A 26766-nucleotide genomic window follows, 5' to 3' on the forward strand; every position below is an offset into this window, starting at 1 on the left:
TGTAATCTTATTCTCTGCAACAAAAGTCATTAAGCGTATTTGCCAAAAATGTTGAACTATTCCTTTACAGTCTTGGTATAAATATTGGCCAAATCAAAGTATTAATGAGTTGAACCATAAAATAGTTGTTTTGTAATAGTTAAATGGACAGAATATCTTTAAAAAAAACACAAAGAAATGTGGCTTGAACCATGTTTGATGGATAAATGCTTTTGCGCAGCCACTAGTAGGGAGACACTAATACACTGAAATAGCAGCAGCTTACTGATCTTTGAGAAATACATGAGCAGGTCAGACTTGTATGCAAAATCTTCCTTTGGTTGAAGGCAAAACACAGGAAGCACAGTGAGAAAATGTTTGTGGCCTCTGAAATTAAAAACTTGCCATTAACAGAACAAAGTTACAGAGCTCATAAACACATTATAAAAGAGTATCTACATAATTAAGTTTTTACCCATATTTTGGCTCCTTATGATGCCAAATGACGCAATGTTTCTCTGCTTTTAAGAGTATTTCAGTTTGCAGCTGAAGCTCTTTTGAAAGCAACCTTTTGAAAGCACAACAACTAAACTGACATCATCTCATTTAATGTTGGTATTTAGCTGACCAGAGCTGTTTGTGTATGTGCATGATTGTGTCTTACATTTGCTGGCGGTAAAATTAAGGAAGACAAACCCCACATTTCTGCAGCAAGGGCTACAACTGGCAGGGCACAGAAGTGGGTCATCTATAGTCAGGATCATACTTGAATGCCTCCTGCTCTGCTTCTCAGCCTCAAAGACGGATCAAAATGGGAGAAAGAATAGTGGAAGGCAAAAACCACTGTTAACAGGAGAGACACGTTTGATCTTAAGAACTGGAGAATAAAAACCACAGGATAGCTGATGCGCTGTCAATCTTGACAATCATATACACTTTTTATTCATTTTTGTTGCCTTCCTTTAAATTGTTAATGCCCCTTTTTCTATAATATTATGTCTCCAGTTATTTCCCCTGTCTGTGGCTGCTTCTTCATCAAAGCATTGCTTGTTCAATGTGAGCAATGCAAACACTTAGTTATTCAATGTGGCAAGAAAGAGTAGGCCAGACAGGATGGATGAAAGAAGGGAAGGAAGTGACTAGCGGCCCTGAGATGGGGGCATACAGACAAAGATAAACTTGTGTTCTGATGTTGAATGCTACGGCTGCCTATAAACCGAATAAAGTGAATGAAATGAGGTTAGCTGTGGAGTGCTTTCCTAATTTTTGCTCAGGTTGTTATTGCACGTTATTATTGTGTTGATTGCTTTTGACGAGGGTTGGCTTTAATGGTGTTCTCTGTATCAGTACAAAGCGTCTCATCCGTTGCATAATGCACTTGAAACACAACTAGTTAGCTTGGTTGTATAACTGTGTCTACGCATAATGCTGGTTTTAAACGTGAGACAAAATACATTTGTCAGGTAAATGCAACTGAACATAAAAGCCCTCTTTTTCCTGTCCTAAACCTACACATGCCAACACCAAAAGTCTGGAAGAGATGGGACAATTGAGCAAAATACTGCATTGCACTTTGTTTAAGGCGAAAAAGTTTGAAGTGGAAAGCGATGTAAACATAAGGCAGCATGGATTGAATGTCTTGCATGTTTTAAAAAAAAGTACTAAAATCTAGTAATGTCAGCCAATGCAACAAAAAACTAAACTAAATGCACTCTTTCCCAGCCCATAAATAAAAATACAACTGGTATTCATACATGAGGTTTGTGTATGTCCATGTATGTAGCATGTGCACAGACATGTTCATGTAAATACTTAAATACACCCACGCTCACAAACCCCACAATACTTGGCTCATACAGCCAAAATATAAAACTGAAATAAAAAACAAAGAAATGCTCTTGTTTTTCATTTTTGCAATGATTTCCTTTAGCACAGTGTTACCCGACCCAGTTTGAAGGTAGAATGGTTGCAGTTTGTTCGCTCCAGTTTCAAAAGTGGGTTCAACAACAGCAACAGCTGGTCTTTTTCTCAGAGCTGGTTTCGTTTGCCTGTTTGTCAGTCTTCTTAAAAATGTAAGAGAGGAGTATATAGAGGCATTAAGGAGTGAAAAGGTTAAAGCAGTGGGAGCTCGTGATGAGCAGGAACAAAAGAAAGAAAACAAGTAAGAGATGATACTGTTAAGGTATCCAAGGCCAATCTGGTCAGTGAAACAGGTCAGTATTTGGGTGGGATGACCACCACCGGGTCACCATTCTTTGGCCGCCACATCAGCACCTGGGCGTCATTGGCATTGGGCTTGACCATGGCGTTAGAGGGGATGGGCTCATTTTTGCAGAGAATATGGGGCTGTTCCTGGGCCACGGGCTCGTTCAAAACAGCCCTGTGAGCCAGAGGCTTCTCTGGGTCCACTTGAATGTGAAGCCTCATCCTCCAGCGGATTGTCTGCAGGACAAGTGTCTCTGAGGTGGCCTGGTTAATGGCTACCAGCCAGGTTGTAAAGCTCTGGTCGCGGCGGATGCTGCTAAGCTGAGGCACGTTGCTGTCGCTGACGGGCACTCCCCAGGTCACGCTGGGGTAGAAATTGTCATTCATACTAACAGTGAACTTGCTGTCCTTCTTGGTGGGGCCTACCACAGTGCATGTCTCTGTGGTGTTGCCATACCACGGGTAGTTCACCCCGTCTGAGTCGCTGATGGCCTGGATTTTGCCATCACGCAGGTCGGGGAGCTCCCAACTCGACCTGGAAGTTGAAAGGAGTCACAGATGAGAATTCAACCAGAAATGGAGATCAGACTTGATTGCCATTTTGGCCTTTTGATTATAGTTTCATCATTTCTATCGGTTATGATAACATTTTATTCATCATCACTATCCCTACAACTAAGTCTGATGGGGCCCAAAATACAAGAAAATAACAATAATCAATCCAGCTCTTATTTAAATCTGTTTTGGAAGTTAAACTGGAAGTTAGCTTAGCTAAGTACACAGGAAAACAGTATGCTTGCACAATTACAGTAAGCCAAAGTTGAACCAAGTTGTTTCTAAACTGAGATGGATGACAGTTTGGGTCATTCTACCGTTTACCTTGCCTCTACCTGTGTTTCATGATCCGTCTGACTTCTTTTTATGATAACCTGTGAGGGTAGTGTTACAACATCTGTCCATTCATCTCATCTCAGATTATGTTACAGTATTACATTACCAGTCATCATTGCCATTACTGGAATAAATCATGGCCAAAAACAAGACCCAAGATAGAATAAACCAGAATGATCCCTTAGGTTTATCTCTGGCGTACTAAAGCAAAGGATTCCTCATGTTAAAAGCTTTCCTGTCTAATCCTTTCTGTATAAATAGGTGAGAATTTGCTTCTCAAATTAGTGTGTCAACAAGTCTCCCTCTCGATATCACTGTATATCCAACAACACATGATAGACACAAGGAGTTGACTCAAAGCCTTACAGTTGGATTTTACCGCCAATTTTTTAACTGCAGAGGACAAATGCAAAGCAACAATAAACGGTCTGTCTCGCCTACAGATTTTCTGCCCGCAACAGGAAAAAATTACCTTCCATTCCCTGAAGCCGAGGATCGACAGGATAGAGGAGACAACAGTGTGATCACCAGCCACGTGACTCACTGCCTGCTTATCCTGGCCTCGCATTCTGATTTATATATGTGCCCAAGGGGTGAGATTAGCATGTCAGGCATGATAATAGCCTGACGTGTGTGTGTGTGTGTGTGTGTGTGTGTGTGTGTGTGTGTGTGTGTGTGTGTGTGTGTGTGTGTGTGTGTGTGTGTGTAGGTGTGCGTGTGTGCGTGTGCGTGTGCGTGTGTGTGTTCTGAAAATGACTTAATCCTCTCAACTGATGCCACCAAAACATTTTGCAGCAATTCTCCATTTTGCCATGAACTTAGATGACATTTTAACAGAAAATATCTGCGTCTGATTCTCTGTGGAAAACCTTTCTTATTTATTATTTATGAGCACATGGCTTGACATACATCTCTGGATTTTTAACCACACAGACAGTCACAAGCACATGAACTTTTTTAAATGTGCTTGTGAGGCCATATATAACATGTAATGTCATAGCATTTTACTTCATCAGTTGGTACTTCCGTCAAAAGCAATGCACTACACTGCCTAAATGCTGGTTTATTTGACAGACAAACTGAGACAGTCCTGTAAATTGCTGTGGAACTTCCAAAAAGTATTTTTGATGTACATCAAACATACTGTTGCGGCAAGCAGCAATGGCACGTTTGGGGCAAGCAAATACACATCAAGCAGAATAGACTGCACACAGGTACGATGTGGAGTCGTCTACCCGCTGACAAGCTTTGATCATGTGGGAGGAGAACATTGCAGATATGCCTCACTTCCTGTTTGTGTCTTTGCTGCCTGCTTTTTCACAGCTAAATGGTCTGCAATAAGTGGTGTGAGAGTTTGTGACCGAGCCGCAGGGTTGTTAAAAAGCATTCACTCAACAACAAAAAAAGTACTAAACTGCCTCACATTGTAACTCCAGCGCATGATGGTTATGGCCAATGTTACCAATGCATTATAGCACAGTGATTCCAAAACAGGGCAAACTTATACTTCTGCTGACGCCAGGGGGTACTTGGAAAGGTTTGAAATTATGCTTAGATTGCAAAACATACACACACATATATATATATATATATATATATATATATAGATATATATATATATATATATATATATATAAAATCCACATATGGAGTGAGCTGTGAGACCTGAACACCACAGTTTGAGACTGAGAGTGGGTGCAAACAAGTTAGCAAATGAGTAGAGAAGTCTAAACAGTTAGCTAAAAGTGGCTGGAGCAGATAGCTAACAATAAAATGATTCAAACAGTTCTAACAGAGTTAGCTAAACTTAATAGATATTTGAACATATTTGAAACAACAAACTTCTGCTGCTTGTGGTACAAACCAAACCAAACACTGGCAGTTCAAATGTATGACAATACATTGTAACATTGAGTGTTAAATAACATCCAATTTCAAATCAGTTGAAATGACCACATTTGGAACATGACTGATGTCGTTAATAAGCTACTTGAGTTCATCGGATAGGACTAGGGGGGGGGGGGGGGCTCAACTAATATCTTAAACCAATTTCACTGCCACATGTTTGACAGTATAAGAACCTTCTTCAATAGCTGCACCAAATGCATCTAAAAGATATCTGCTGTCTTCTGTGAAGATTGCATTTGATTTACTCTAAATGGAAGATGCTTTCACAAAGCTGTAATTGAGCAGACTAGATTGGTGATATGTAAACGGTTTATAAGCTTTAGGTCTGATGAACACACGAGGAACGGCTTCCTTGAGAAATAGTGTATCTACTAAGTAATGTGGAAACAGCTCATTTCCTGTTTGTGCAACTTGTGCTGCCACATTCATTTGCATGTTGCGGGCAAATTGTTTAGTCAATTGGAATTCTGTAGATAATATTAACAGATGGCGAAGATTTGATCAACTTTGTAGGAGTAGAAGGGAAGAAATAGTGTGCCAATGCAATTCATTAATCAACAACAGCATGCTCAAGCCTCACCACCTGTATGTGTTGTGTGTAGACACTTACACACTGCTCAACCAAGAATACTGCCATCAAGTTCTGGGTGCAATAATAATGTTCATGACAAGGGTTAACATTATCGATTAACATTTTTTATTTTTTAACACTCTAGCCTGTGCAAGATAAGATAAATATTAATTTCCTTTTTTTTAAGTTTCACTTCTGGAATAGTTCCTATTTTTGGCACTTCAGTTGTTACCACAGTGCAAGACGCCTCATGTAATCACCCATCCGTATGTGTCTGACTGTTGATAAATACACACATACAGCCATTTTAAATTACATGTACAACAATCAGGAAAGTAAGACGATGAACGTGTCTAGAATCCAGAGCACATGACCTAAAGCCAAAAGAGAAATCCTCCATATTACCGTCCTCAGCTCTTCTCTCCAATTACAGCAAGCTTGAGCTTTGTTGCCATCAAAGAAGCTACTTAGTATGAGAGTCCAGCTGTGAGAACAGACTCATCTCTTGCATCCTAAGAACGGATTCAAAAATGAACTGGAAATAAGTGGCCTTAATGTGATCATGAAGTTTAATTACTTTAATACTGGGGTATAACATCACATGTAATGTAGGCTACATTTGTTTAAGTGTGTGAGCCACATGGGGTAGAATAACTTATGTAGACACAGCACAGAGGGGATCTGTGGGTGGGTACATTTAAAGCCCCTTGTATGTAGTCCTCCATCCATGTTGGTTAATTCCAGTTTGTGATCACTGATGTGGTTTGTCGATGTGGTTTGTCCATATGTAGTTTATATCCACAACGTTCCACTTCTGGGATTGCTCTGATGCTGCAGAAAATTCTGCATGTCTTTTCACCGATGTCCATTTCCTTCTGCTTTCTCAGTCTTGAAATTTAAAATTTATGATAACTATGGCTAACTGCTCCTCAGATCTCTGCATGGTAAATTGAGACAGCTAGCTAGACTATCTGTCCAATCTGAGTTTTCTCCTGCTTGACTAAAACAACTAAAACGTTCCACCAAACAAGTTCCTTCCAAAGGCTATTTTGTTGTGGCTCGGTGGGGAGCTTAGCTCCGTCCATGACGATTGTGACTAGTTTAAAAAATCCCAGTTAACCACAGCACTTTTTTCTCCCATCCCGGAATGCTGTGTGGACTAGCCAGACCCTCCTTTGCAGCTTGTGGAGGAAGGTCTGGCAAAGCGAGACTAGCCTGTATAGTACAATAAGCTGTCATGAACTGATGAGAATCTTATCTCTTAATTTTATGTAGGCACAGATGCTTTCCTGCCTTAGGAGCTATGTTTTTAAGCACACATTATATTTTCAAGTGCTGATTAATCATTACTCTTTGATAACTGAAGTGACATTTGACCCACTTCTGCAACAGTGTTGGTAATTTTAGAATTTATGTCCTTTTCAAGTTCATGCTATTTTGCATCAGGTTTGTTAGACGTTAATGCCATCTTGACAGGAATCTTTTACACCTTGAAATATGACAGAAAACTAGGCTACTATTGTATGCCCAGTAAAGTACAGACCAGTGGGAATTACCTATCCCCCATTTGATGTTTTGAACTTCAAAGTGGGGAGCTATTTTACAATTTGTCTATGCTGTGTTTCAAAATTTGATATTTTTGACTCTGTCTATGTTCCTTCTATATGACAGTAAAAAATAACTTGACAAAAGTGCTTAACAATTTAATTTCAGCTAGATAAAAGAGTACATAATCACAATACAATAGTGTTGCTTGAATGAAAGCACAAATGCAGTTTACAAAAGGCATTAATCACACTGGAATTTTAGAAAGGAGGGGTTTCTCACTGTCTCTTTCTTTCTCACACACACATATTCAGGGCCAAACTGAGTTCGGATTGTTGGGGAGGGGACTGTCTCTAATCTTAGACATGCAGCACTCAAACATCCTTAGCTGCAATATCTACAGATAAAGCATATTCTGCATACAGTACATGTTTGCTTGTGGTTGCCCAGACAGGATATAAGTTTTAGTAGTACATATGTCCCAATATCCTACCCACACACAGAAAGAAAGTGACAGATAATAAGAAAGAAGAAATGTGTATATTTAAAAATATGTATATAAAATAGATAATATCTGTTAACAATCACTCTGTGTTATGAGCATATTTCCTCAAAGCTAAATTTGTAATCAATAACTGCTGCTAAATAACTGTGTATTGACAAATGGAGGGATCTGAAAGGTCATTGCAATTATTTTCCATCCCAATGTCCTGCACTCATATCTGTCAGGTTTTCAAGTACTTTGTAGCCTGCAGGCATGCAGCCCACATACTGTAGATAACTGAGCTACTGATTGAACATTAAAGTTCACTTACAGACAAGTCTATTATTTCCATAAATCGTTTACTTAACTTCCTCAATACAGATGTTATTGTGTAATATTCTGATTGCACAGTACAGACTAATTCTGGTGTTCAACTGGGGAATCCAGATGCAGATTGACAAGTTTCACTGCCCAACAATATTTCCACTAAAGAATATTTTTAGCATTATGTCTAACACAAACACAGGAAAGCCAACACTCTCACAATGACATTACACTGAAATTAAAGGTTTTCTTATGGTGGTTGGTTGACTTTTTTCCGTTTCCCTGTTAGTCCAGTTTGGCCATGAGTGCCTAATGTAGACCTATTTGAAATTTCATTCTTCTACTGAAATCCAATCTCAAAACTTGAAATTCTCTCCAAGTAGTTCTCTACTTTGGGTAAATAACAATTCTCCAAAGTCACTTGTGTTTTAATCAGATTTGGATGGTACAAACACAATACGTATGTCAAAGTGTTGATTCACAAAAGATGAATCTGCAACTATTTTGATAACTAGTTCGCTTCAATCATTTTTTTAAGCAAAAACTGTGGGTATGTTGATAAACTGAACATGGGTTTCGGACAAAACAAAACATAGTTCATGTCATAGACCAAACAACTTATTGGTTAATCTGAAAAATATTTGACACATTAATCAATACTAAAAATGTGTTGTTCACTTGTTTCTGAAACCCATGATCAAATTTCTAAAGCGGTAAATAGTAGGCTTATTGTGATAAAAACAACCTTTTCAAAGTAAGCCTGACGATCTTGATTTAAATTACATAAAGGATTTGTGGCAGTGTCAATCTGAATAGTGTTGGGATTCAATATTCCAAACATAAAGCATTGTACTTTATATTTCCCATTAATCCCTGGTACATGAGTCTCAACTAAAGGCTCATCACCTAACAACGATGACCGTCAAAGCCTGACAACACAGTAAAAAGGAACACATGATACTCACATCCCTTTGTTTCCATACGTATTATAGAACTCCATGTGGTTACAGGCTTGAATCCATCCGATGGTCCAAGTCTCTTTACCGGCTACTGGCGGCACCAGGACCCGGGCTTGAGCTCGAAAGTGCGGTGTCCGGTAGCGCAGGACCACGCTGGATGACTCGTCGATGCTGGTAGGATTTGGGTCGATGGAAGTTTTCACCTCCTGGATGATGATACTGTCTCGGAAACTCTTAGGCTTACACCTGATACTCTGGATACAGCCCATTGCATTAAATAGCAACACAATCCACAACAACGTCCAGAGGTCTGGAGAAGAAGAAAGACGCATGGAAACAGCAAGAAAATCACCACAGGCGCATCCAAATCATGTTTTAAAAAGAAAATAGCTTAACACATTAAAAGTGTGTATTTATAGCGGACTCATGACAGTCTCATGAAAAAAAGTCATGCATCTTTGATGCAAAAATACTTTCAGAAAAGAAGAAAACATGCCTAAAAAAATCTTCATTGCCTGGTTGCAGGCTACAGCGCATGCTTTCCGGTGCGTAAACGCAACTTCATCAAACATGTGCAGGTAGAATAACTTTCCATTATCCGTGCACTGATGATTTCATGCTGTCAAGTTACAAGTCATCGCCTCCTTGATGTGCTTTATCATAAAAGGACTTTTGGCAACATGCATCCATTGCAAAGGTGCGCGTAAAAGGTTCTGGTTAATTATGAGTTGAATAATTAACGAAAACTATAATGTTACATCTTGGCGTCAAATTATGTTTTGCGTGATTTTGAATGTCATTAGCAGCTAATCTCTGGACTATCCAAAGGCTAATGCTTTATGTCCAGCTGGTGACAAGAGTCATAATCAAAAATGTGGACGCGGACAGTTAGAAACGACAAATGGCTCCTCAAAGCTGACGCTCACATTGTGTGGCTTATTTCCATTTAATCCGCAAGAGCTTCAATTCCTTCCAATAAAAAGTGCAATTTAACGATTTGATGAGCGTTACACTGAACGCTTTTATAGCTGTGCGGATTAACGGTCCATGCAGTAAATTGCATGAATTGGATATATTCAGCCGAGAAACACAACATGCCAAAAGAATTCTACCTATAAAACAATTCCCTGGAAAGGCTCCAGTGTCATCAGCAGGGTGAAATCCTGGAGAAATTCAGAGTGAACGGTGGCTCACACAGTTCTTCGGTCAGAGAGGTAATTCCGTTATCTCCTTCACACCCGCTCCTGTTACTTCCCCGTTACTGCTGCAAATTCTTCCACCGTCCCACAGAGAGAGGTAGCATTTCCACAAGCAATGAAACCTAGTCGAGTTGGAGACGGAGCACCGCAACATCCAAAGGACACCGCCGGGTCAACTTTAGCACCCATTTCACCGGATCCATTCCTAGATTTAAAAATAAATAATAATTAAAAAAAATATATATATAACGCCTCGAAAGGGAGAAATGCCCGCTGTTACATAGTTCGACCGAGCCGACAGTTGCAGTCCTGTCAGTGATGTGATGCAGTTCAGCCTAAATTCCTGCACAAGCTGTCATTTCTCCATGCTCGTCCCATCGCTGCCACGGCAGGTTCACCCCTGCTACGCATTGGTCTATGCAGCTGCCTGGGAAGCAGCTTTATAAGTATCTTAGAGACGACACTTCCGCTCTGAGCTGCAGGCATGCTGGTAAATGTAGGCGTAGCGCATTTCAGCCTACAGAAAGATGAAAAGATACATACATGTTTTAGCAGTTCACCTTACATCACCTTCTAGGCTGAGCCTAGAACTTTTATGGTTTACTGACTAGATTATATTCCTTACAGTTTTTTACTAATACATTAATAGTAGGCTACCTTATTATATACCTTATACCATCATTTATCGTTATATTCATTTAGGCTACTCAATTACTTTTATTTTTATAAGCTTTTTGTTTAGCAGAATGGTAACACTGACAGTCCTCCCTTTGTCTCTGGAAAGCTGACATCATGATATGGTACTCCTCTGTCCTGCCGCTGTGTTTAAGCACCTTGGAGAACTCCGCTCCTCAGCACAGCGCACTGCAGAGGTGGAATCGGGTTTGTGCGTAAACTACGTCAAATCATCACGGAAGTACCAAATGCTGCACTGGCTGGGCTGCCTCGTCTTCACCCTTTGTTAGCGATATTGGGTGACGGTTAACTGTTTCAGGTTTTTCCTGCGTCGCCTTATACTAAATGCCCCTCTCTTCGCTGCCAGGATTCCAGACGTGTTAAGGAGACTGCAGGGCAGATAGAGTGATGCGGTGTGCTTCATATTCAGCCATCTCTTGGTAAGATGACAACACCGTGTCTTGCGTAGCCTCTTCCTTGCACATTTCCTACACCGATCCTGTTTTTCTCAGCAGCACACGCAGTGAAGCACCTGTTGTGTTGTTGTGCCATGCTGTGGCGTAACAAGATGCTCATGTTGTTATTTTATCTCCATGCTGTAGATCGGGTTTCACTGGATGGCCGAGGCAAATGCCATTCAATACACTCTCCCAGCGTGCATGGGTATAAACAGCATGGCCATCGCGCATTCCAGTGGGTCTAAATATATCTATTAAGGCCACGGGAGGGGGAGGACTGTTGTAGGGGCTTTATCCTGGGACGCTTCACTGTCGTGGTAAACTCGCACCACTTGAATTATCTTCTGGAGATTGACAATCGGTTATTGCACCCACAAAGGAGAACTTGGCCCTATCCAAAATATGCCCTCGAGTAACAGTGTGAGATCCAGGGCAAGGGAGAGAAACAGCGTCCTGAGCAGACCTGAGTTCATATCCCTGAACCAGCCCCTTCGCGGCGGCGGCGGCGCTGGCGGCCCCTCTGAGAGCCGAGGCAGCGCCAGGCGACCGGGTCAAATCAAGCACCAAACAAGCCTGCCGAGTGAAGAACCTACCGACAGCGGCAGCAAGGATAGGAGAGAGCCCATCAAAATGCCAGAGGAAGACTGTATGCTGCTGAACCCTTCATTTAAGGGAATAGCGAAAAACTCCCTCCTCGCCATTGACATCAGTCTGTCCAAGCGCATGGGCGTGTGCGCATACACGTCGTCCTCTTGGGGAGGCTGCCGCTCCATGGTCGCCCTGTTAGCGCTCACAGGGCACGGCATCACTTGGATCATTGGCACTATCGTTTGTCTCACAAGGAGTAACACTCTGGCCGGGCAAGAGGTCCTGGTCAACCTGCTGCTTGGTAAATGGCACACAACCACACTCACCAACCTCGCAAAAATCTCAACAGTAGCCCAGGCAGGGGCGGAGCCAGATGTTGTAAACATCGGGGTGTATGAGCCCCTGTGGAGATTTTCCCCACCATAAATGGCTGCTGTAGTCCTTTATTTTCAAGCCATTTACTCTGTACATCGTTTGGGAAAACATGATAGCAGTCAAAAAATCATCCTGTAGAAACTACATCCTATTTCATATGTAACTGTTCTCTAACTGTCTTCATCATTCTGAAACCAGAACACAACAAACGTTGATAATAACTCATTTCACTCCAGCCATCTAAAGAGAGGCAACAATTGTTACTACTTTTAAGTTGCATTAAAGGGGAGGCATTTTGCATAAACAGCATTATTAATCTTGAAACCTAGTTTTGTCATAGAGTATAATAAAGGGCTGCACAATATATCGTTTTTTTTAATCATTATCACGATATCAACTGGCGCAATAAACACATTGAAAAAGACTCTAACTCTAAGCACTAAGTGGTGCATTTTATGTTTAATTCAATGTTCTATTTATTTTAATAAAGTAGTGTTGAAAATGATTTCCTTTCATTTGTTTTAAATTAATCAAGCAATTAATATCTGTTAATGTATCCCAAGTAATGTCGTTATAGCAATATTATACAATGTTATTGCATATTGCATGTTTTCCCCATATTGTGCAGTCTTAGTTTTTAGAATGATTTTTTTAGCTAAAAAATCTAATACATGTAAATCAATCCCATAATAATCTGGGTTGTTCTGACTGCAAAACACCTAGTTTATGGCTGAAAAGTTTCACAAGAGTGTCATTATTCTTGAGGTCACAACAGGTCATTTAGTCAAGTCAAGTTAAAAAAAAAGAAATTGTCTAATTACTATGAAATGGCTACTTTGGGGACTAAAATAATAAAACGTGAATACAATTGGGCTCATTGAATCCACAAGTCTCAGGTTTCCAGTCATATTCACGTTATGCGATTCCAATATTGTTTAGGACCCCAGTATTCAGGAATATTGAAATACAACATTTTAGAATAGGTGAAGAACAAAAGATCTTTGTTGTTGATTCAGTTCTAAATTTGTCTAATGACAAAAATAGTGTAATGCACGTTTTATGTCAACATATTATACAGCAAAGAACAGAGCAGACTATATGAGATCATATGAGATTTTTTTGAATGATTGGGGGACATGTGTGTGTGTGTGTGTGGGGGGGGGGGGGTGTAGGCAAGTGCACATGTACTGTACACACACACACACACACACACACACACACACACACACAGTCTGGACCCAAACACAGATCATTGACCTAAAAGCAGTACAAATCTCCTGGCTGTAGCTACCTTGAGCTCTGATTGTAAGTCTGTGGATTTAGGACATTGTTGAACTGTGTTTGGGACTTTGTTGGGCCCCAAATGTTGGTTAAATATTTGTTGGCCCAGGATCCTTTCTATTGAGGTCTGTCAGAAGAAAATCTCCAAACATGCTGAACAGTGTGTGGGGAATTATTATTAAATGCTGACTAAAATTCTGTTTTGTTTTCACCTAGCAGGAAAGTAATCAACCAAGACTGGCCTGTCAGGTTCGGTTTAATTCATTCCACTGCCTGGAGCATATGAACTCTGCAGTGCAGAAATATTTCCCATATAGTGTTTTGAAAAGGCTGGGACTCTCGACAACACTACTGAGCATGTCAGAGACTCCCAAAGCAGACCTTGACTGTGCAGAGGAGGTTCCCATTCTTATCAACTGAGGGGAAGCTCTGCTTTGGTGTTTTCTGGTTTCGTCTTCTTTCATTACTTAGTTACTCTGTTTCTCCACTAAGCCATGTTTACCTTTTATCATCCACACTTCTTTTAAAACATTAATTGAAAGGGGAAAGATATAGACAACTGGTAGATGCTTCAGGTATGCAGTTGTAATCACAACAATATTGATGGCATCACTATCACCAGGCAAAGTCTGGTGTAATTTAAATGCCCAGCTCCATGTACAGTATTGAAGGACTGCATGGATGATGACAAACAAAAGACATCACATAGCTGTTGTCTTTAATTGAACTTTCATAATGCTTGATGGAACAGACAGGTCAGTATGTAGCATTAGATTTCACCTACCTGTGTGCAGCTCTTGTTTTTGTGTTCGCAGAATAAGTCAGCAATACCACAACGATTGAAGCAGCTGTAATTATAGAAAGTAGTGGAGCATTTAGTGTTGAAGAGACATATATTTTGCTCAGTAGTTGGTGGAGACCAAAACAAAGCTAAAAAGAGAGTTAATACCCTGCTTACATTCGTTAGCTGAACACACACACACACACAAACACTCACACACACACACACACACACACACACACACACACACACAAACACACACTCCTAATATATCCTTATGTTGCTGGATATTTGCTGGATGTGTTAATTCTCAATTGTTAGCAAACCATTTCGCTACATCAACATAAAAAGTGGTAATACGTCAGTGTTGTTAAAAGATCTGTGGCAGCCTGACCAATTATATGCCAAACCTGTTCTGCACTTCTTGGAGATTGAGTTTTCTAGGGTTTCAATTAACCGTTGAATAATCTGGCAATTATTTTCTTAATTAATCAACTAGTTGTTTAGTCTATAAAATGTAAGAAAATTGTGAATAATGTCAGTATTTTCCAAAGCGCAGTATGGCATCTTCAAATGACTTGTTTCGTCCACAACTGAAAGATATATTCAGCTTACTTTCATTGAGGAGTGAAGAAACTAGAAAATATTCACATTTAGGTAGCTGGAATCAGAGATATTTAACTTTTTTCACACAGTCGAAAATGCTGAAACAGTCTTTACAGTCACAGAACACACTGCAGAAAAGAAATCATGGCGGTAACAAAGAAGTCACAAAATCTGCCAGCAAGTTTTTTTAGGGGGAAAAATCTGGAAAAGCAAAAAACAGAATTTTGCACTCATCCTCACATTCCTACTAAGACTGAGTCATTGCTGTTGCTTTAGTCAGCTGAAGGACAACACAAACAGGCTTGTCATCATAGCTGATAATATGATGCCTCATTGCTTGGCTCACCTTCTGCCTCCCTCCAGTACCTTTGGGATCTGGACTGCCAGAGGGCACCATAGGGCCCTGCACCAAAGTCCTTACTCACATCTTACCAGTTTCATTGTCTGCTTAGCTCATGTCCTAAACAGTCCTACTTTTTTTAGCACCCAGTCTGCTAGTCTGCTAGTCTCTAGTCTGCCCACCTCTCTTTTGTCCCTTCATCTCTTCCTTTTGGCATTTAAATGTATCTTCCACTTCCCTAGCCTTCCTTTAAGGAGCTGGAATAGAATGAAATAATAGAACTGTTAGGACAGAGCAAGTGGGCGACAACAATGAGAACTAGGACAGCACAGACAATATGTCAGACAACTGACTGATATTTAGCTTGTGGCTGGTTGAGTGTGTGTGAAGATGGCAGACTTGAACAGAAGTTAAAGATGGCAATGTTGGGGATATTATTGGGAGTGCTATGGAGCTATAAAGGGCATCTGCAAGTGTTCGGTATGTTGACTCAAAGCAAATGCTTCTCTGTATAGTATGCCTTACCGGCTATTCTTGGTCACCATGATATCTGTTTACATATGTGCTATAGCTGTTTTCTGCCTTATTTAAATAATCACAACATTATATAAAAAGTCTTGATAGAACCACGCTGTCCTGTTTTTCACTCTTAAATGTCAATTGTTCTTTCCAGTATTGTTTTCAGACTATCCAGACTATGAGTCTGCCATGCTAGCACCTCTGTGAGGCTATACTTGGGGACAATGTTGCTTTGAGCTAAATGCTAACTTCAACCTGCTAACATGCTGATATTTAGAAAGGCAACATGTTTACCACGTTCTCCAACTTAGTTTAGCTTGTTGGCATTTTAACATTTGTTAATTAGCGCTAAACACAAATGACTGGTGGGAAACTTTTGCAAGTATTCAATCAGAAATTAATGTACTGAACACTTAAAACTTTTAACATGGTGATGAGGATCCCAAAGTTCTTACAATTCCTCCTGAGGGCAACATGAATGTCTTAATGTCATGAGAATCCATCCAGTAGTTGTTGAGATATTTCACTCGAAAGCACAAATGTGAACCTTATGGTGGCACTATGGTGGTACTACTCATAGGTCATTGCATTGCAACCAAATTGTTTTGCCTTTATAATCTAACTCCTTCTTTTCGCGACAGCCCTCATTCTTGACGTCCTGACTGTGGCTGGAGTACAGAGACTGGTGAAGCGCAGAGGACCCTGGGAGATGATGCCAGGCTTCATGGACTGTGTCGCCATGGACATCTACTCCTTCCCAGCTGCTCATGCAAGCCGGGCCGCTATGGTATCCAAGTTCCTGCTGTCCCACCTGGTCCTGGCTGTCCCGCTCCGCATCCTGTTGGTGCTTTGGGCCCTCCTGGTGGGCATGTCCCGGGTGCTGCTGGGAAAACACCACCTAACTGACATGGTGTGTGGCTTTGCGCTGGGCATGCTCCATTTTAGCTTGATGGAATCCGTGTGGCTCTCATCAAGCACTTGTCAGACTCTTATTTCCATAAGCACTCTCAGCTGGAGCCCCTTTTTCTGAGCTTTTGACATAAGGCTTGCACACAAAGCTTATTTGATACACTAACCTCGCAATGTCGAGGACTTAGGTCTGATGAAGTTATTTTTGAAAGGATCCGAAGTTCTATGTGAATAAAGAAGCATTTATGTTTGGGATCAGATGCTGGCTTGCAATTAACACCCAAGACAAGCAGGTCACAAGACATTAAAAGACAGTTCACAATGCTTCACAAATTCTAGTATTTTCAGTTAATCCTACTTACACACACCTCTACTGCTCCTAAATTTCAATTACGTACAAATAATATAAGAATAATTAAGATGACTGCAAACTGACAGTGATTTAGTAAAAATGTACATTTATGATTTTTTCTTTTTTTTATATTTTCAATTGTCATGCAGTATGAAAGCTGTTACCATTTAGCCAAAACTGAACCACTTTCTATTCAACAAAATCTCTCTGAGTCTGTGTGCTCCTTTCTCTTTGCCATCTTAAGTCCTTTTACTTCCTCCTTCCCTGCTACCTCTTCCTCTTTTCTCTTTTTTTTTGTAATATATTTGTGCTTTTGTTTTGAAATATTGATCTAACGTTGGACACTGAAGAGTGTGGTCTGAGGCTGTAATATTGGATGTAACACTAAAATATATAAAGTAATTGTTGTTTAGATATTCCACATTTTTCCAGATTGGCATGACTATTATGTTTGTATATTTCTGATGGAATTCTGTTCTTACTGATTGTTGATCAAACTTATTTTTAACTTATTTTAATGCCACTCAATTTAGCTGCCTGTGTAAAAGAAATGTCCCACTTGCATAGAATTTAAAAAAAAATGTACAGGGTCAAATATAATTTCCTTTCAACGTGCCATTTATGCTCCAATGAGTTTAATTTCTCTTTTTATAGCAGATATTTTTGATTTCAGGCTACTGTAGTCTGCACATCAGCCTAACAGATGCTTATGGTTGGTCAGTGAGGCTGATTATTTGCCCCACAAAACAAATGAAGCGTGTGTGTGTGTGTATGTGTGTGTGTGTGTTTCTTTCTGACTTAGGCTATACCCTCGGGTACACGTTTCAGACCAGTTAATTGGAGTTGGCTTGTCCAAACGGGGACGTATGGAGTTTGTGTGAATGTTGGCATACAAAGTAAAAAATATCTCTCTGCAATATCAGTTTTGAACAAATTATAACTTTCTTTTGTGTTTAAATTGACCTTTGAATGAAACCTGCTGTTTTTGTGGTTTGGTGTGTAAATACAGTTTGCTTTGTTCTGTACAGGGATCCGTATATCATGTTTTTACTTTGTTTTTTCCATCTCTTTAATAAAGTGTGGTGGGCTGTCAGTAAAACGTGGTTGCCTTTGCATTTTGTTATTTTACGTAGGACTGAATGGTGTTTTACAAAGGTTTGCTCATACACTATAGCATTTGCCCCCTTTGAAGGACCTCATTGAATACTATGCCAACAACAGTGCAACTACATGTTCACAAGTGTGCTCTGCGCAGTATGCAAAGTAGATGTTTACGTAACATAAAGCTTGAGTGGTTTTAACATAGTGTTTCAGTCTTGTGATTGTTTTTAACTTTATCTTCTTGTCATTTTAAGCCAAATAGTCACAGCCCTTGATGCCAGTTTACTGTCACATGGTTCTTACCACAGAAAAATCTGACAGGAAACACCAGTGCAATGGTGTGTGCTCTGAAAAAGTTCAAATAGCAGGAACTGAAACTGCTTTATTTATATACTCTCTGATAGAGCAAGTCAAAAGGGAAATAGTTTTAGCAGTCTGAGAATCTTATGTTTTATCTTGTTGTGTGTGCATTGTTAGACATCAGAATAATACGTCAAACATTTAGAGTAAATGGTTTTTGTTTTTAAAATTTTGTTTGAGCAGTGTAGAGTAGCAAAGAGAGAATTTGTGAGACCGACACATGGGTCTAAAGTTCTCAGCAGGATCAAACTATACATTTTTGAAGCTTCAACATTAAGTATTGCTGGTGCAAACACTGATTGCTGATTGTTATTTTTGAAATCGGGTTTAATCCAAGTCAGTCGGCTGATTGGTACAACGCCAGATGCAACGTCATGCAAAAAAATAAGAATGATTGTTCCTGTTAATCAGTGCCATTGTTGGAACAAAGTTTTCAGATAAACACAATTAATATCGATATGTATGCACACAAACAGATGGGTGGAGATTTACAAAAATAGGCGGTGTCATTAGCTGCAGTAGCCTAACTTGATACCATGGTAGCCTGAATGAGGACTCAAATTCTACAGTTTCTCAAAGTATGTCAGCACCATGCATTAACTTACAGCTTCATGTAGGAGGATTTCCTGGCAAAAAATGTGCAACATCACAAATTAAGAGCTTGTTCCAATACAGGTTTGTTAGTTTTAGCGCCAGAATTAAGACCTCTACAACCCTGCATAGCATGTACCCAAAATATCCCCGTGAGTAAGTGCTGATAGTGCTTTCAAGTCTGTTTTTGCAGCGTTCACATGCACTGACTCAACAGACACTACACTTTCTACTGTTGTGTCTTTGTGCTCTGTTTGTGTCATGCTCTGTGGAAACGTTAGACACCACAACTTTCCAGGTGCCACTGACCTTTGTGTATAATGTAGGTGTGTAACTATGAGCATGTTATAAGGCCAAACAGGTATTCTGGTGATTGTTCTCATCTTCCTAAGTATTCAGTAAGGTTCCTTCATTCGGATAAACAGTATGGTCTAATATATCACAATTCAAATTTATTTGCAGGCTAAAAAAAACATTAGTCAAATGTATAAAACTCAAATTAAATTGAAATTGGCCAAACTGGTGGAGTGAATTATGGGATTGCACTAGAAACATAAATCCTACAGGCTCAATGTTTAATAAATTCATAATTGTTGTAGTTTATGGTAAAAAAATCTAAACAATGTGATTTTTGTGACTTTATCACTGAGAAAAAGAAAAAACACACAGTAGCAGGTGGATCAGTGGAGGATATTTGCAGCCATTTAAAAGGAATGGTTGAAGAAGAGTGAGACAAGTGCTCCCTCTAGAGGGTTCTCACAGAGGGACTGTCCCCTGTGGAAAACAGCAAATCATTTAAAAAAATGCATGACACAGAGAGAAAAATCCTTGAACCCATTGAAATTAAATTAGTGGATTATCCGTTGTCCCAGATTTGAACAGATTTCTGTTTCATTATCGTTGCCTAATTTCATCCCTTTATTTTATTGTATATATTTTGAAGAAATCACATCACATTAAAGAGCAAGCATGTTCATATATGTCCCTTTTACAGACAACTTTCTTGTGAAGCAGAAAGCTTTTGTGACGCGATAACAGGGGTAAATAATAATTATAACAATGACAATTTTACACTCTGTTTGTTAGTAATCACTACAAACAGCTATGAAGTACACACACATGCTCAGGACCTACACATGCACAAATGGAGAGATGTCAAAATGAGTGGGGTGCCCGCTGGACCAGCGCCCTGATCGGTTGGGGGAGTACGGTGCCTTGCTCAAGGGCACCTGGCAGTGCCCAGGAGGTGAAGTGGTAAATGTGTAAATAAGTAGATACATGAAAAGCTAGAAGAAAGAACAGGTTATTTTAACCTTGGCACTAATGTCATTGTAACCATACTCACTGAGCTGGACACACTGTTTAGATTATTTTTGAGAGAGGAAAGTCTTTCATTTCAGAGATCTCTTCTCTATCAATACATTTAAAATGTATTCCCCACATATCTTTAAACAGTGTATGCATTCCTGTATTTGTTACATGGCCACAGAGATTTAGTTGTGAATGGATGCATAAGATGCAAAATATAGAGCTTTCTATCCTTATCTTGGATAAAAGAAATATATAAATGCAGTCCATTTTCCATGACATTGCCATCCAGATGTTAAAAGAACAGTGAATGCATTTCAACATAGGTGTTTTTTTTTTTTTTTTTGATTACAGTGGTCTGCAACAGACAAATTATTTCAGAAGTTGCCTAGGTTACATGTACTGTATACGTAGGCTATATATTTATACATATATAAGTTGACATTAGATGAATTGACTAAACCATACCCTGCAGTTGTCTGCCTCATCACCTAATCACTGGGTGCAGATCTCATCATTTTTTGTTATTATGTTTTCATTTAAATGTTACTATGCCTGCAATTTCAGAGTATATTTTCAGTTTTACTGCAGTGAGATTTACTGCAGTTTGTAACCTAATATTCATAAAAGACTGATGAACATTGCTAAAAAAGAAACGAAAAGGGTGTTTCTGTAGGTGCTAAAATAAACCAGCAGAGGCGCTTGTTGTGTTTCCCTGCCAACGACGTTCGGTTACGTATGACGCTCTGAACCGAGCCGATCAAGCCAGGCCGGGTAGGACCCCAGCAACAACGCTGCGATCGGTTCAACCTATGAAGATTGGGCTTTTCAATCGCCATCCATCCTTTGAATAGACAACATTTTGTGGAAATATATCACTGTCACTGATCAGAAGATACACTAAGTTGTTCAACCGGTGAGTTATGGATGTGGATGGTAATGTCAAATCTTCGGTTTTGCTTGTCTTCTCCGCTACCCAGTTTTATTGTTGCTTTGTTCTGGGCAGCAGCCATTTTTAATCGCCTTGTCCTACATTCCCATCGCTGTCGTAAGACCGTTTTGAAAAACCCACGAAAGGTTGAAAATGTAAGTTTTGGGTCTGAGTGTCTTAAATAGATTTCCTAAAAAAGACCAGTGTTTAATAATGTCAAGCATAAATGGAAATGCGGTGAAATCACAGGCCTGCCAGGGTTGTTTTTGAATTCTAGTTAGCTAGCTTGCTAGCTAGCTAGACTGGAAGTTGAACGGGATTGTTTTCGAACAAGCTGTGACTATCAAAGCTAACGTTAATGCTAAGTAAGAACTATATGCGGTGTGGTGATATTTCTGCATGCTTGCTTAAGAAAACAAAAACAGTTATTTATCCATATCTACACAGTCTAATATCGCCACAGTACCGTGGCCACTGTTGGCAATGTTTACATTGAGCCACCAACTAGCAAATTTTACTAGTGATGGTTAGCAACTGCCCTTGTGGTCCTTTTTGACGTTCGTGTTATTACGTTACAATTTAAGTAATGTTAGGTAACTGGTAGCTAGTCTTTATCTGTTTAACCATCACCGGTTTTGTTGTATCGTACTAGATGAAATAGATTTTTGTTTTCGTGCAGCAAACGGGCTGGTGTCAGTTTCATGTGCTGAAAGTAGCTTTGTCAATGAGGGAACGTTGAAGACACCTATCTACAACTAACGTTATTATGCGGTTGTCATATTATATCATACTTGTAACTAGTATATCCATTTGTAGTACGTATTATTTTCTATTGGTTGTCTGATTGAAATAACCTTTTTGAAATGCAAATTTCGTTAGGGAATTTGTTAGCTGTCATTATGCTAGCTTCCATTTCTAAACGTCAACTAACGTTACATTCATTATTTGGTGGTCCTTGTAGTAATCTATTGTGACTTCAAAGTAGAAGGTAAGTGCATGGTCTGTTTTGATACTCTGCTAAATCGACCTCGATGGGCAGATTTTTGCCAGTAGTCTCGGTAAAACGCCTATGCGGGGCTTTAACGGAGCGGCCTTCGATAACCTACGTTACGGGTTTTCTTGTATTCGGCTGAAACGACCATATTTATTTGCCTACATCTGTGTATAAAATATTCAAAACCTCAGCTGTAGGCTTTTTGTCCGCAGCTAACGTTATATAAACTCAAAAATACTTAAATGTAGCCCACATTATTAAAGCTTTGTCTCGCCATCTCTTCTCATTGTTTTGGTAACGTTAGTAGTGTGAAGCAGTCACTTCGAAATATGAGCGCAAGCAACGTTAGCCGTCATACAAATGTTCCTTCGGATCATGTTTGGCCATGTATCGAAACATTTAACTCAGAAAAATTGGAGTGTTCACACTATGTAATTTATCCTTGTCTAAGCCATTTAATGTTAAGAAATGAATTCTAATTCTTATGGAAATGCAGTTGGTAGGTCTGGTGTAACAGCAATTGCTAATACATATTGCCACTTGACTATTTTGGCGGATTCCTGTGTGTGTGTGTATATAATTTATATTATTTAGAAAATCCATCCTAATTTTGAAATATTTCAGCCGGTTCTGAATGAATCTAGGTTTAATAAGAGCTCAAGTTATTAATGACAGTTATCTATCATTTTTCATAAAAAAAAAAAAGTATCCACATCTTTTTGTATACTTCTGCAGGTAGTGTTGTTAAACGTTACCGTAGTAATTGCTGTATATTGTTGCGTTACATCTGGTTTATATTAGCATATTTCTGTTAGGTAACAAGGATTCTTGTTGCTAACATTTCCAAGTTATTATCAAAGTATGTAACTCAAGGATTTTGTCAGATGTGATCTACGTTACAGGACTCCAGAAAAACCTTTTACATTAACTTTTTCATTAGTGCACCAGCACATCATTTTGGTGCATCCCAACATTTTACCACACCTGTTGCTGCCGCAGTCATACATTTAAGTGTTAGATAATTTTTATTAGATAATTGTGTCTCAAATGTTACCATATTTTTGCTTTTAATACATAAGGCTACTTAGTTTTGATAGTTATTTTTACAGGCTAATAGTATCTTTCAAAAACACATCTCAAATTCAACTGATCACATAAATAGCTGTCTGTTGTACGGCGTCTGCGTCCTCTCTGAACCCATCGCTACATGCATACACACACAGAAACAGAACTTCAGTCGCATTAGTGCAACCAAAGAATTGGTTAGTTAGGATTTTTGGTGCAAACCATACATTTGTTTGCAGTGGCTTCAAAGTGGAGTGGAGACTTTATCAAAGAATAGAACAAATATATATTTGAAAAACTCAAAAGCACTATACCAGAAAACAATGTTGCCGTTCAATCTACTAACTTGAACTGTTCTATCAAATGTAGAGGTGAGTGAAACAAGGGCGATGCTCTGACTGTTGTCTGGCATTGGAGTAAACAGTCAATTCATCTTCTTTAAACTTGCTTGCGTAACTTCATGGACATGAAGGGCAGCATGACTTTAGCATTGGCTTTGAGTACAACAACTCAGTGCTGTTTGTAAGGTATGTATTTGGCGTCTCTGCCCTCAGGTCAGGATATGGAATAAACAAAAACTGAAGTTGAAGTTTCACAGCTGATGTAAACACCGAGAAAATCACATTTTTCTTATAAAGTCATGTGCATTTAAGGACATGACCAGGGATGTCATGTTACCAAAAATATAGTAGTTGGTATGGATACCACAAAATACTCTGTGTGTGTGTGTGTGTGTGTGTGTGTGTGTGTGTGTGTGTGTGTGTGTGTGTGTGTGTGTGTGTGTGTGTGTGTGTGTGTGTGTGTGTGTGTGTGTGTGTGTGTGTGTGTGTGTGTGTGTGTGTGTGTGTGTGTGTGTGTGTGTGTGTGTGTGTGTGTGTGTGTGTGTGTGTGTGTGTGTGACAATAAAGTTAACATTAATTCCTTTATTTTAACATTCAAAAAAACAAACAATAGTGGCAACATTCACATAATTTAAAAGCAATCGCTAAATAGATGTTTATAATAATTATTAGGGGTGGGTATCTTTTGACACCTTACGATTCTGATTCAGAGTCCAACTATTTAATAATAAATCGATTATCAATGCATCTCGATTCAACAATGTTTATGTACATTTTTATGTGTGATTTAAAAAATATATATACATATAAATCTGAGGTTGCTACTCAGCTTGCTAAGTACTTTAACTGTGTGCTCATAAGCATTTCATAAGTGTCCTGATTAATGGAAGAACTAGCACTGACATAGGACGTCTGATGCATCACATCACATTGGCTCACATCTTTGTTAAAAGTTGCAAATTAACACATTGCAAAAACTATACACAGCACCCATCTGACTGCAAACGTGCATTCTGCACATGTGAGAAAATAGTCTGTCTCTAATTTTAAAAAACAGATCGGAGAGAAAACTAGAACAAAATATCCACTCACATTTATGTCAATGAATCTGATTTGTCAGTTGCTTCATATGCTCACAGTACTGACAAAGTGTCTGATTTAAAAGCTGGAGAAACATTTCATGCAAAGTTGATTTATTTTATTAAACTTTGAAAGCATTAATCTTAATTATTATGTACAGTCATAATGTATCTACTAAATACGTTTCCCTTGTACTTTGTTGCATTTTGCTTTTACTATTAGACTAACTTTTCCACCTGGGCAGGTATTTAAACTTGTTTTTAATACTTCAGGACTTTTTATAATTATAATATAACGGAATTAATAAGGTCTACTTAACGTTGACATTTCGTCTCTTTGTAGAATCAGAAGGCACTGGGAAGAGGCGCAAAGAAAAATTTCCATACTAGATGACATTTCATCGCAATGTCCGATCGTTTGGGGCAAATAACCAAGTCCAAGGATGGGAAAAGCAAGTATTCCTCACTCAGCCTATTTGACAAGTACAAGGGAAAATCAATAGAAACTCAGAAAAACGCAGGTAAGGTTGATTTTATTAGATTACATTCTTTACATCTCCGTTACTATGTGTCAATCCTATTGGTAATGTTACTCCTCTTGCTTTATCTTCCTCTGTTTTCTCTCCCAGTAGTTCCGCGACATGGCTTGCAGAGTCTTGGCAAAGTGGCCGCAGCCCGGCGCATGCCCCCACCTGCTCACCTGCCGAGCTTGAAGTCTGAAAACAAAGGAAACGATCCCAACGTGATTATTGTGCCGAAAGACGGTACAGGATGGGCAAACAAGCAGGAACAACCCGATCAAAAGAGGTAAGGAGACAAAAGTTAGCACACTGTAGAAACCACTCTCTCATCTGATTTTTATAACAAAGTTCAGGTAAATCCACTGTGCTAAATGTAATTATATATTTTAATGCAGTACAGTGTTTGTTGACAGCCAGGTTGTTGAACATTAAAAGAAAATTCCTTAAGTTAGCTACTCCGGTTTCAATTGGAAGGTGCATTCTGAAAGACCAGCATCAACTTTAAACACTTTTATCCTTCTCAGAAGACGGCATCATTCAAAAAAGCACAGTAGTTTTGTAAAAGCCAATCTGTTGTTGCAAAGCTTTAACTATAAGATTAGAAAAAGTTGTTGTCCAGTCTGTCAGTCTAGATTATGGTGTTTCTTTGCCTTTTTATCAAGTAATTGTACCTTTTGGCCCACTTTGACCACATTACACAAAACTTTTTTTTCTTCTTATTTGTAGTTCTATTGCATCAATACCACAGCTGCCGGAGTTGCAGCCGCAGCTGGCTTTACAGAAATCTGTCTCCAATCTTCAGAAGCCCACACCAGTAGCCAACCAGGAGGTGTGTATGTGTAGCTATGGTTGTTTTGCCATCATAAAGATTGTCTTTAAACTGCTGTCTCTTATTTAATCTTCGAAAAGAACTCATCAACACACAACTGCAAGACTAGGGCAGTTTTTATTGAATATATTAAAAAGTCAGGAAAAACGCCCTTCCTGTACAAGAAAATTTACTGCAGTCTTGAAATATATCGGCCAATATTAGGCATTTCCCGCTCTTTTTTTGAATATTCATTCATCAGAATCATGTATAATGACAAATGATTCTGATGGATAAATAAATATTTAAAAAATAAAAACTGACTGTCAACAATGTTATGAGCGTTGGCGTTGCGTAGTTTATCCTACAGAGGGAACACAGATTTTTTTTGTTAATGTGTTCTTGTTCAAAGGACTTTTAGTTTCATATCTTAAGTTTGTATTTTTATACATTTTATTTATTAGAACCTTAATATAGTTTGACTTTCCCCTGTTCTGTCGTGACAATAAAACAAATTATATTATTTTAGTGGGCACTAGTAAATTACTACAAATAACTTATGTAAGGGAAATAAGTTTGTTTTGTAATGCGTTTCTATACGTGTGTGTGTGGGTGGGGGTGGGTGTGGGTGGAGGTGGGTGTGGGTGGGGGTGGGTGTGTGTGGGTGTATATATATATATATATATATATGTATATATACATACATACATACACGTGT

At 39.1% G+C, this 26766-nt stretch overlaps 3 protein-coding genes across 8 annotated transcripts in view; 2 read left to right on the forward strand and 1 right to left on the reverse strand.

The window, feature by feature from the left end:
* Positions 1–275: 275 nt before the first annotated feature.
* fam78ab (family with sequence similarity 78 member Ab) lies at positions 276–10504 on the reverse strand. Of its 2 annotated transcripts, XM_034896477.1 has the most exons (3): positions 9979–10504; positions 8873–9176; positions 276–2719 (listed from the first exon to the last, which is right to left on the reverse strand). In XM_034896477.1, exons 2-3 carry the CDS (start codon positions 9133–9135, stop codon positions 2194–2196), a joined length of 789 nt encoding a protein of 262 aa, XP_034752368.1. In that variant the 5' UTR covers positions 9136–9176; positions 9979–10504; the 3' UTR covers positions 276–2193. The 2 variants fall into 2 exon arrangements, with proteins under 2 accessions (XP_034752368.1, XP_034752367.1); XM_034896476.1 differs by having other exon boundaries at positions 8873–10504.
* Positions 10505–10859: 355 nt separating this feature from the next.
* LOC117959373 (inactive phospholipid phosphatase 7) lies at positions 10860–18048 on the forward strand. Its single transcript, XM_034896475.1, has 3 exons — positions 10860–11180; positions 11343–12087; positions 16330–18048. Exons 2-3 carry the CDS (start codon positions 11601–11603, stop codon positions 16716–16718), a joined length of 876 nt encoding a protein of 291 aa, XP_034752366.1. The 5' UTR covers positions 10860–11180; positions 11343–11600; the 3' UTR covers positions 16719–18048.
* A 2966-nt stretch (positions 18049–21014) lies between these two features.
* Positions 21015–26766, forward strand: part of prrc2b (proline-rich coiled-coil 2B) — a 25029-nt gene continuing 19277 nt past the window's right edge. For 4 of the 5 annotated variants that reach the window (XM_034896468.1, XM_034896464.1, XM_034896467.1 and 1 more), the window contains exons 1-4: positions 21015–21225; positions 25063–25240; positions 25349–25526; positions 25967–26069. In XM_034896468.1, coding sequence (XP_034752359.1) covers positions 25126–25240; positions 25349–25526; positions 25967–26069 — 396 coding nt within the window. In that variant the 5' untranslated portion in view covers positions 21015–21225; positions 25063–25125. The remainder of the gene's footprint in view (positions 21226–25062; positions 25241–25348; positions 25527–25966; positions 26070–26766) is intronic. The other variant, XM_034896465.1, reaches the window with a different exon arrangement.

The sequence above is a fragment of the Etheostoma cragini genome, chromosome 16 (genome assembly GCF_013103735.1).
Source record: "Etheostoma cragini isolate CJK2018 chromosome 16, CSU_Ecrag_1.0, whole genome shotgun sequence".
Classification (NCBI taxonomy): Eukaryota; Metazoa; Chordata; class Actinopteri; order Perciformes; family Percidae; genus Etheostoma; species Etheostoma cragini.

Coding starts and splice junctions, on each gene's coding strand:
- fam78ab (XM_034896476.1), bottom strand. CDS start 9,198: ATGCGTCTTTCTTCTTCTCCAGACCTCTGGACGTTGTTGTGGATTGTG. Junction 2,720..8,872: donor ACGTATGGAAACAAAGGGAT/GTGAGTATCATG, acceptor TTCAACTTCCAG/GTCGAGTTGGGAGCTCCCCG.
- LOC117959373 (XM_034896475.1), top strand. CDS start 11,601: ATGCCCTCGAGTAACAGTGTGAGATCCAGGGCAAGGGAGAGAAACAGC. Junction 12,088..16,329: donor CCTGGTCAACCTGCTGCTTG/GTAAATGGCACA, acceptor TTTTCGCGACAG/CCCTCATTCTTGACGTCCTG.